The 12097-nt window shown below is 42.3% G+C and overlaps 1 protein-coding gene across 1 annotated transcript; it reads right to left on the bottom strand.

Annotated features, from left to right (window-relative positions):
• Positions 1 to 1107: 1107 nt before the first annotated feature.
• Positions 1108 to 11754, bottom strand: mosmoa (modulator of smoothened a). The gene is made up of 3 exons (XM_079565486.1): positions 10790 to 11754; positions 3772 to 3984; positions 1108 to 2042 (listed from the first exon to the last, which is right to left on the bottom strand). The coding sequence occupies exons 1-3, from the start codon at positions 10893 to 10895 to the stop codon at positions 1858 to 1860; spliced, it is 504 nt and encodes a 167-aa protein (XP_079421612.1). The 5' UTR covers positions 10896 to 11754; the 3' UTR covers positions 1108 to 1857.
• Between the last annotated feature and the right edge of the window lie 343 nt (positions 11755 to 12097).

Below are 12097 nucleotides of genomic sequence, written 5' to 3' on the forward strand. Positions count from 1 at the left end.
CTTTAGATCAGGGGTCTCCATTCTTTAACTTTTATAAAATATAAAAAGCTGCTTATTCTTTAAAGGCACACTGCGTAACATTTTAGATTATACTGTTGCCAGCAACACAAAACATAATCTTAATGACCAGCTAGACACAAATAAGGCTATTTTTGCAGTGGGTAATCAAAGTATGGATTTGGATGAGGACCTATTTAAATCTCATATTTGTCAGCATCTCCATGGAGACGACCTGCTCCCAGTGAAGTTGTGTCAGGTCTTTGGAGACATGAGCCACTATGAACAAAAACTCATGTTTGTTCGATAAGTTTGTAAGCATTTTTCAATAATAAACATAACTGTAATAAATAAATGCTGTGTTTTTCCTGTTCATTGGATGAAATGTTGCGCAGTGTGGCTTTAAGGATACTTGAGCAAGTATGGGACTTGGGTGAAAGACACCCATTCAACACAAATGTGGTTTCCTCTTAATGCTTTAGCCATTAATGCTGTTCAAGGCGTTCATAAGGTGCATAAGGAGAACATTTGACTTGAAATCAGTCGTCAAAGTACTTGGTTTCATTACTTGAGAAAAAGTACAGATACAACCGGTCAAATATTCCTCCAATAAGAATAAAACATGCTCAGTCACCTTAGCCTCAAGTCAAAGTCTAAACCATTTGCTGTAGAAAATAAAGTATTCAAACTGGTATGTAAAAATCAGTTTACATAAGTGTTGCGAATAATGACTTTGTGGATTCAAAAACATGAACACTGCATCTGTACGGCAACACGACGGGGACAAATCTTCTTCCTTGTTCTGGGTCGCTGACAATGACCACACATTTACACACCGTCACCTACTGTCATAGAGCGTGCATCAAAGAGCTTCAAAATGAAACAAATGTAATACTTTTTGCTTTGGAGCTGTGTAGTATTAGCAACAAAAATGCCCCTCAAATAAAGTACAGTTTTGCCAGGACAGTAGCTTTAACAGGTTGGAGACCCCTGTTTTTTATCACTGTGGGTTAGGAACTACAAATATTTTAAGAACTATTCTGTATTTTCACAGTTAGAGATGTATGAACTGGTCTAATGTAAATCAGGTTTGATCTTTCAATAGTTAACAGAATATCCCATGTAAAGCAGTACCCTCCTTCAGCGTCCTTGGTCTCTGCTGCTGTTTGACACTCACAGGCTGCACACCTGCCTCTGCCCACAGCAGCAGCAGCACCTCAGGCCGACAGCTGCCGCAACAGCTGCCCCCTCCGCCGCTTTTACACCTGGAGGGCACGACAGAACAGCCCTCACACTAACCCCCCCCCCCCCCCCTCCCTCCCTCCAAGCCTTCAGTGAACCTCAACTGCTCTCTGCGACTTCGGTGAAAAGGCAGGGGGTGAGGAAAAAGCGCCCGACAGAAAATGAACGAGAACAGAAAAACACACACCGAAATAGCTCAGGGAAACCAAAAATAGCAACAGGAGCGATCGTGACGGAGCCAGAAGTGTGCTCAGGCAACCAAGCGTCAGAGCGGCCGCAGTGGTCCCCGACAAATGTGCGCCAGCATTGTGGCCGCGGTTGCCATGACAGCGGCACATAGGCACCCTCATCAAGAGAACAACAGAGGCGCCATATTGGAGCGCCACAGTGGCAGAGAGCCTCGGCTGCCCTCTGCGTCCGTGTCCATTTCTTTGTAGCGTTTGTTCATTTATTTATCTTCGCGGTGCTGCTCTCGCGCGCCGCAAACGTTTTCCCCCCGTTTTTCGGCTTCAGGACAGGAGTCTTTGTTTTCCTTTTCGAGTCTGTGCGTTTTTTTTGTAAATTCCATTAAGTATTCACAGCCCCTTGGTTTAGTTCAGAGGCAGGCGGGCGGGGACCTCAGCCCGGGAGGCACACCTTGCCTGCAAACAGCAGTCCCACTATCGTGAAGAAAATGGACAGGACGAAGAGCACGTAGGAAGAGCCCACCACAGTGTTGTTAGGCAGCTTGTACGGCTGGCCTCCCACTTCATTGATATAGAAACCTATGGGGAAGATGAGTGCCGCCATACAGAACAGGATCACTGAAAACAAGAGAGAAGAACAAGTTAGATCACCACGTGTGCGCTCCTGAAACATCCTGGTTATTTTAGAGCTGTGAATTTTATGCAATAATTTTGATATTATACTTCAATCTAGGTTTAAAAATGGCTGAACACACTCTTTTAAAACATCAGTGCCCGTTCCTTACTTTAGCAAAGCAGGAGGCCATTAAGGAGGCAGCCTGTGAGCGCAAAAACTATGTTATGGAAGCTGAAGTAGAGCCACAAAAATGTAGCTCAGCAGTTTTCCTGCGAGAAGCAAATGTGCCGCACGGCCCAAAGTGAGGACACGGGCGGCTGCACAATTCCATTGTACTTAAAAAAAAAAGACGAAGGACAAATGTGTGAAGCATAATGACACAAAGCAGGCCACTAATATGAAATACAAAATTATATTAAAACAGAAACAAGGAGAAAAAAATATCTCTCTCTATATATATACGTTTCGGGGGGTTTTTAAGCTAAAGTGCTGCATGTTGAGAGTAAAGTTATCTGCCTGTAATGAAGTTGTAATAATCATAAGTTGTAAAAAATTCACTTTACTTTTTGACAGACCCCCTAAAACCATATCATTAAAAATCAAACCTCTTCAGCTACGGACAGATTACTCGATTGCATTTGTAAATAGGCGATTAACAACATAATGAGCACATTTATGCGCAAAGGGCAGAGTTCAAATAGCCGTTTCTTAAAAGTGAGTTTTGGGGAAACTGTAGAAATAAACCTGATATTCAAGACACGTCCGTAGACAGAAAATAAACAGCACACTCAAGCCTCCCACTCAGGGAGCTGCATTAGTGAATATTTCAGCTCCAGGCGTATAAAAGGTCCAGCAGACTAACGCATCACTCTGACTGTGCACTGACTGTAATGTTTTTCACAACAGATGAAGTTGTGTGAATTCAACCTAAAAAGATTTATTTTCCATTTCTGCACCTCGGCCAAAATAAGCCTTGATCTGTAGCCTCAAGGACATCACATGACCAAAGCTTTGTTGGTGTAAATTAAGAATAAATTAGCTTTTGTGAGTGCATTTTTTATGTATTTATACCGGGCATGTTTGTATTGTCCCTAGTCTTGTGTTTTTATGTGTCGGTGAAAAGATGAATTGCTACCTCGATAAACAATAAAAACCTATTCAATTCTACTGGTTTATTAAATCGGGACAGTGAGGAAACAGCCCCCATGCGCACTCTCAAACACACTCTCATTCATTCTGGCCTATTGTACATGTTTCAGTGGTAGGGGGAAACCAGAGTAACCCAGAGGAAACCTACGCAGACACGGGGAAATGTTTTATAAATATTACTCATAACCAACAAAAGGTCAGATCTGCTGTATTCAACTCAGTGGTGAAAAAGCTGAAAAATGATCATATTTTTAATGAACCCAACAGAAGAGAAAGGCTGTATCGTACAAGATGCCATGAAGCTCCACTGCTTCAAAGTCCCATCACTTCAATTATGTAATAAAAAAAACTTTCTGGCATTCGAAACTACCCCGGGTAAATAGGCACTGACGACATGTGGACAGGGTAAGCACTTCCACAATTTTCATTATAAACAGTACCATCAACGAAAGTGTCAAAACACCTAAATTAAAATGGTCATAACTCCGCGTTGAAACTCATTTGGTTTCTGTTGCCATACCGTTGCTGTGCTGTGATATCATGTGCATAACCCCCGCACAGGTCGCCAAACTGAACACTTACTTCCAGTGAAGGCGATCCAGCGAGCATACTTGGTGGCTTCTCGACGCCAGTGCGACGCCACCAATAGCCCGCATGTGACGGTGAGAGAGATGATGCCCATGATGATGAAGAAGAGCGTGGTGACCCACTCCGGAGGCAGCCGCGGGGGAATGCAGGTGCGGTCACGCCCGTGGATGGTCTGACACTGCCGGACGAGACCCACCGTCAGAGCACCTGTGCACAGAGGGGAGACGAAATACACCACAGTGATTTATGCTTTCAATACTTTTTTTGCATCAGGGAATCGTAAATACATTAGGATTACATATCATTTCCAGATACAAAACTAGGATCATCACAACATCAAATCTGCACCCAACACATAAAGTAAATGGAGTGAACTATACAGTGATTTAACAAAAGACAATTCCAAACCACTGAAATCACAAACGGCAACTTGACTAATCTATCAAATAAACTTTATTTATTCAGCGCTCTTCATATATTTCATGAAACACAAAAAGAGCTTTATAGATAATAAATTATCATCATCATTATTTGGACCGGAGCCCTACTTTTAACTACTAAAAATAAATTACTAATTACTAAAAATAAAAAAGAGCCACTTTTTGTTTAAAACCACAATTATATGAAAGGGTTATTGATCCTCTTACCAGGTTTGACTGCAGTCACAAAGTATTAATATGATTTTTTCTTTTCTTATACTTTGCAAAACGGTTTCACTGTTAAGCAAGATCTGGACAGCAGGTTGGACAGTCGTACATCAATGAAATGGTTTAAACACTGTTCTTGCTACGTTCATGTCAGTAAAAATGGTGCAAAAAAAAAACTAACACTGCATTTTGTTTTGTTTTTCTTTTTATATTGGCTACACACTGTAGGCAAAAACATCCAGAGAATAAAAATAGCTCCAACAGCTTCATGAATTGAGATGCAGCTCCAAAGTGTTGCCATGACAACATTTCTACAAGACTTGGGACAAAATTTACTTTTCGCTCTTCATAAACAGCAGCAAGGTCTTGTTCAGCTAAATGTCTGGTCTGGTTTTTTGGCTTGTATTTATTGCATTAACAAAGCCAGTACTGTGCCACAGGAAGGCCAGAGGGAATTGGTAAAAGCGCACGTGCCAGCCTTTGTACCGGCCTCAGCATCGTGAGATTGACTCCCAAATCTACAAATTGCCGAATGTTGATCCATCGCCAAAATGCTTATTTTAAAACTTCTTTTACATGGCATGTGGTAGAAGGTTTTAGCCCCTTGAGTATAGTTCTTGCAATAAAACCAGAACCCTAAAGTTGTGTGGATGAGTTCAGACTTTGCATTTGCACGTTTGGCCTTGAACACAGGCGATAAGGTGAGGCTTGGACCTGATGGCTTTTGTTAATTGCACAGTTTTATGGCCACAGGAGAATCTGGGCTCCTGCAGTTTCATTACTTCATGATGAAATTCCTTCTCAACAGCAGCCAGTCACGCTATTGTACACATACTTGCACAGGTAAACAAGCTGCTTAGAGCCAGCGAGAGGATAACACAAGGAACTTTCATTTTAGTCAATAACAGCTGGGTTTGGGCCCATATCAGCTCGTGCCCCTTCCATGCCTCTATAGCAGCTGCCTAAACTAACGTAGCTACCATCATTTTCCCTTATTAAACCTTTCTGCAGCATGATATTTAACAAATAACAGGTGTTCAATACTGCGATAACGATATTATTTTGATATTTCACTAAACCGCTTCAACATGGTATGTTCCATTACACTTAAACACAAATCGCAATGAATTTGTTTCTGGGCAAATTGTGTCAAAACAGGACTTCAAAACTTTAAATCAGGATCAAGCTAATGTAACAAAATTAGGAAAATAATGACTAAAACTGAGCTTTTGCACATTTATAAGTTCACATTTTTTGGCTTCATGCAATATTGATACATTATGCACAATGCAGCCCTAAACACGCCTTTCAGTCATGTGACTTTTGTTGTTATGGCGGCCATTTTGAATACCAGAGTAGAATTATGCAGTACTACAACATGTGACAATATCTCTACTCAGGGTATAAATGAAAGACAACTGACTGACAGCGGCATTTTTATGTAATGGTAATAATTTCTCAAGAAGATAACAGTAAGCTCAAGACGTTAGCATGCTACCGGTTAGCATTCAAACATCTAGCCTTAGATTCAACATGCGACAGAGGTCAGAGCTGAACTGTTACTGTAGTATTTCCTCAGTGTTCATAGATGTGAGCCACACATGTGTTTATCGTGTTGAAGCCATTTACAGTTCATTGAATAACTGTCAATGGTTGACAGTTGCTAACCAGTATCATGCTAACGTCTTGAGCAGCTTAAACACTGACTTAGACTGAGACTCTGTGGACATGACAAACTGTAAAAATCACAGAGAAAGGTTTTCTGTTTCCTCTTTGATGTGTTAATTTAGTCTGAGGAGTGAAGCAGATCTTCAGTAGATCCTGCTGTAGCTCGACAGACAGAGCTGCTACGTCTGTGCCACATCTGCTGGTTATATCACAGAAACGTGCATCTCTGGGGCCATGTTTTAACTGTTATCTTTTTGAGCAATGATCACAGTAACATAAAAATTGTAGAAATTGTTGTTGTGCTGCACAATGCTACTTCGAAGGCCAGCCAGAACTATGCATGATGTCATTGGAAACGCATGTAGATCGATATTTATGTATTTAATGGTAATTATACATCATATTAGTTGCTCCAAAATCATTCAAATATGCCCCAAAATATTGAAAGAGACAATCGGCAGCTCTGGAATTTAAAAATCTGTATGGACATTGGCCCTGACACTGAAATAAGCCGATTTTCTAGTGACTATATGATTGTGTAGATGACGGTTGTTGAATGTTACGGCTCTCCAACTATGAAGATCTAAATCAAATGAAAGAGGAGTTATTTAGTTTTGGGCGGGCCTTTTTCTTTTCTTATTGTTCAATAATCACCAAACTGTCAAACAAGAGCGTACAAAAGCACGGGTCTGACCTTGCAGAATGCCTTGAAAAGAAATGCAGACAGTTTTCTCTTCCACAGGATAGAGATGTTGTCACTGAGGGAGCGCTGATCGCGGCTAAAAGCATCGGACAGATGACTCAAAGAGAATTCTGACCTGCAGTAGGCGGCAGGTAGGAACTGTTCAAGCGTCTGTCTCCGTGTGGCATTTCAGCACACTTACATGGGGCAATGGGAGGGAAGTTGTTGTGCAAGACACTGCAGTTAAAAACTACCAACAATGTGCTAATAATAAACAATGCTTGTTCACCAGTTTGGATAATTACTTCTCCAATGCCAACTAATCGTCAATATAGACATAAAGGCCTTGTGGTTCAGGTTCCTACCCTCTCCCTTGATGCACCACTGCACAAAGGGAGCTTTTAATGTACATACTCCTGAAAATCCATCTTGATTTGTGACTCACACTAATTAATACTGTAATAATAGTTGTTCTCTCTCTTCACAAACAATCTCCGGAGCATTACAGAGCCATTGTGCTCGTCTTATTGACACGGCAATACTAATGCGATTACAATTAATCCCGATGACGGAATTGGTTCAAGTACAGGCCACATTAATAGGTGTTTTTTTTTCAGGGGGTAGAGGGGCATCAGTCCGTGTGGGTGGTGACAGTGGAAACAGGTTCTTAGAGTCTCTACAGCAGCTGCCTCAAGGACTACAGAGAGAAAATAGCTTGAAAAATGTGTCTGATAGAAACACTTTGCTTTCCAGTTAACTGATATCATGCACGGCCCTGATAAATCCTCAGATAAATAAGAACTAAATTAAACAACTAGGGAGCTGATGTGAAATGCTTTGTGTTTCTCTTATTGGCTTTCTCACAACACAGATGAATCACGCACTTTCAGGCTGTCCTTTGTAGTTCTGAGCAAACAAACATTTTCTCCACAGCTCCTGTAGAGTTTTCTGTTTTTCAGGCCTTTTCCGCTCTTCCAGCTGGCTCATATTGGCTGCCGGCGTTGTCAGCCTGATAGTGAATGTCCTTATGCTTTAGTAAAAGGCACGTTTTTAACTACTCTGTCAACCAGGTTACAGATGTTTGGCTCTACCTGCTTAACACTGGCAGCAACCACCGCAACAATAGAGCATTGATTCATAATTTTAGTGATTTGTATCAACTGATTTGTATCAACTGTAGCATGAGGGAAGGCAGCCTGCACCAAGTGAGTCTCATTGCTTATAGATTCAATTTGACCTCCCTGGCAGCTCACCAATAGCATTCAATATGCAGCATGTTTTTCCCTCAAATGCTGAATAAATTAACCCAACAGACCACCTTTGCAGGAAGCACCATTACTGAGGAGTGTGTATGCATACAAAGAGTGTTAAAAGGTTATTCAAGGTCTAGCCAAGGATAACTGCAATGTGACATCTATCTGGTATTTCTGACTTTTGTGTGAGAGCAAATTAATGTGACGATTATGTCTTCAAACCAGACATAATCAGCCGCACATCCTTCATATATCAGCTTTAAGGCAATGATTAATACTTTTAAACATGTTTCAAATGTGCCCAAGGAACTCAAATGTTGATTTATAAACAAAACCTGCTAATCTAATCTAATCTAAACAAAAAGAGCACATGATGTAACTTTTCAAAAATTCCTCACCCCAATTCACCCCAGAGGAAGATGCCTCTTTCTCCACGCTTCACTATCAAAGAAGAGTCGCACAGGGACAGGGCAAACACCAGGGGTCTCCAATAATATGAACAACAACCCAAGGGCTGAGAGGACCTTCTACACAAGAGATCACACTCTGATAAGGGGTGAAGAGCGGGGGAGAGACGTGCATTTTTTGTTTTAGGCCAAGTTTGCAATGTGTAGTCTTCCATCAGACAGAAGGAAGACATAAGTGATTCTGTGATAGTATTGTGGCTCCTTTGCAGTACTGATATCGAGCCATACATATTTTGCAGCCCGAATACAGTACATAGTAAATACAAACTAAGGGGGACGAGCATGTTCAATATAAGAATTACCCTCAGAAAACAGAATGAAAATGAATAATGTGCTTTTGATGTGTTCATTTTGTGAAAGGATGTCTGTTAACGTGATGAAGTTACGATTTTAGATAAGAACAGGCACAATGAGCTTTAGCTTGTGTCTGCACCTGGTCATGGGAGGATACCGTTTGATTGGAATAGTTCATCTGCGTTTGCACAAGTGGGAAACGTTTAGCCCGCAGCAATCTCCTAAATGCGGTATGACAGAGGGTGAATAATGAACATATGACACAATATCAGTTCAGTTTGATTGTGTTTCATAGTGCAGCGTGCAGTCACTTCCCCTGGACTCCCCAGCGTCAGCATCATAAAATAGTATTAAAATTTAGAGTTAATAATAATCCTTTGAGTGTGCAACAAAATCTCGCAGATAGAATTTCAACATCTTTGTAGTTTTGAGGCTTAGTAGTAGCCCAGCACTCACTCTTCTCAGCACAAAGGAATACACTTGACATGTTTGTGAGAGAGAGAAAAGAAGCCCACACAAATAAAGATCTATGATTAGGAATAGAAGTACTGTGCAACTAGAGATATGCTATATGGCAGGGGTGTCCAAAGTGCGGCCCGGGGGCCAAATGCGGCCCTCAGACCAATTTTTGGTCTTCTTGCTGAATCGGGACACATCATCAGAGATAGTCCTTTTTATTTGAAATGTAATAATTCTACACAATTCTAACCAAACAACTAACCTTTTACTGTGAGACAGAGCTGGCATGAAGGTTTTTTGAGCATAAATAAAGGTGTGGGGCGCAATTTAAACCTCTGCTAGTCAAAGGTTTTGCGGCACTAACTACCGATCTATGGCCCTTCACCCTGTGTACGCTTCAGTTTGCGGCCCCCCATGAAAAAAGTGTGGACACCCCTGCTATATGGGATCTTCAAATATTATGTTAACATTATTAACCTCTTACCACCCGAGCACTTCCTCCAGTTCGGCTTTACTCAAATCTAGAAGCTTCTTTTCGTTTTTGCCACTTTTTTTCACGTTCATTTTCATCTGTTTTTTTTACCCATTTCTTGTTGCTCTTTTGTTGCTTTTATGGCATTTTCGTCACAATTTGGACACTTTTTTGTTGCTTTTTGTTGCACGTTCTTCGCTTTTTTGTCAGATTTTGATGCCTTTTTTTAATGTTTCTTAGCTTTTTACGACTAGCTTTTAGATGAACTATCTGTAAAGTAGGGCTGCAACTAATGATTATTTCGGTAATCGATTATTCTACCGATTATTTTTTTACGATTAATCGATTGGCTGTGAAAGGTGCATGGAAATGGTATTTTTTCAAAAAAAATTTATCACATAAGCTAAAGTGGCGGCGCTTGAGGACATGTTGATGGAGTAAACTTAAAGTAAACGTTTGTAGGAGGCTATTTGTGCTAATTCTGCTCTCTGATTGGACGAGACAAAGACAGATATTTATGAAATTTACAATGTACAAAACACTGCAGACCCTAACTTAAAAAACAAAGTAGGTTTTCATCCACATTACATAATTTTCATGTCTTTTTTGCTCTATTTTAGTCTGTGTTTACTAGAAAACGATTAATCAATTACTGAAATAGTTGACAACTACTTTAGTAATCGATTAGTTGTCGATTAATCGATTAGTTGTTTCAGCCGTAGCGTAAAGCCAAACTAGAAAAACTGTGCTCGGTTCAGGCGGGGGTTAAGAGGTGGAAAGGGTTGTGGGTGTCAGTAGTATACGCAGACAGCCTATGTCAGGATCAGATTAGGATACACACAGGTCACGTGGTTCAGGGTATGGTTGTGTACAGTGGTGCGAAAACACCGTGGAGGGACAAAAGACGCCGATTATCCCCCGCAGACAATAGACCGTGATGTTGTGGGAACTCATCTGAAGAGCTAACGCCGCTTCAGTGTAAAGACGCACATCTATGCCTCTGCCGGCGTTTGTCTGACATATTACACGCTCAAATCACACAGTTTTATCGTACGACCCCGTGCGTTTACCTGCTGATTCACCCGTGTTGATCCAGTCTGGATTTGCGATGCTGGCTATCGCGAAGATATCCGCAGCCAGAAACAAGCACCCTGAAATGATAGTTAGTTTATCCATATCGCCGGCTGACAGGGGAGCAAATGAGGCAGATAATGGTCGGTCCTTGTCCAAAGTAAAGCCCGGAGGTGGGGGGTAGATCAGTTCAACCTCGCCCCCTTTAACAAGAGCCCGCTGCTGCTGGGTCTTTGCTGTCCATTTTGCAGCAACACTAGCTTCTTTGCGTCAAGCCCAGGTCTGGAGCCCCCAAAAAGTACAGGGCCCAATCGAAACACCCGAGACCCCTCACATCTCAGTCGCTCCTTCCTTCCCAGTGTAAAGAGAAAAATCCTCCGCGCACAAAGGCCCGAACACCGCCGGACTCGTCCTTTTAGATGTGTTTACCAGGGGCAGCCGCTGCGCCCGCACCAGGCATAGCTGCGGCGGCTAGCGGGGAGCTACATAGCCGAGCTGCGGCCCAGGGGCTGCTCGACGGCATCTCGGACAATCGTGCCTTCGCGCAAAGTAAACCCAACTCTCCGCACTTTTCCGCGTCTTTGCGCCCCCCCAAAAAGTGCGTTACCCGTCCGGAAAGCGAGCACCCATCACCGTCTCTTTTATTGTTTCCCTCCGCTGCTGGAAAAGCATCTGCTGCTGCTGCTGGTCCTCCCCTGTCCCGCTAACCCTGCAGCCAGCTTCAGCTCCTCGGCCGATTTTCTCCCGGTCCCCTTTTGGAGGCGGTATCCCGGTTGGAATCACAAACTGCTTTAGATGCTACTGTCTCACTGTTTTGCTTACAGTGTGCCCGCCGCTACATCACACCCCCTCTCCTCTATCAAGTGACATCAGGCGAGTTCCCCCCACGCAGCAGCCGCACACAAACACAGCACTGTGCTCTCGTCCGTCCGAGGGGTCGGGCTGCTCTCGCGATAACAACGACCATGGGGGGGTCATGATGTCCTGATGGGAATACTGCATGGATCTATTCTTAAAACACTGAATACTGTTCTTATTATAATCTATCCTAAACGGACGGTGGCCTGGACGTGCAAAATACATCGACACCTTTTGAAACAAATGTACAATGAGTGACAACAAACACACGTTTTGAAACTAAATTAATGTGCGTTTTTTATGGAAAGGGTTGGTACTTTTGGGGGCGGGACTACCGGTCCTGGGGTTCACAGAGGTTTGAAGAACATGTCTATGGGTTAGACACACAGCACACATGCATAACCCCTGTGTCTGCATGTGTGCTGTGTCAAAAAAGCCACACAAAAAAG

The sequence above is a fragment of the Gobius niger genome (genome assembly GCF_951799975.1).
Source record: "Gobius niger genome assembly, chromosome: 10".
In the NCBI taxonomy this organism is placed as follows: domain Eukaryota; kingdom Metazoa; phylum Chordata; class Actinopteri; order Gobiiformes; family Gobiidae; genus Gobius; species Gobius niger.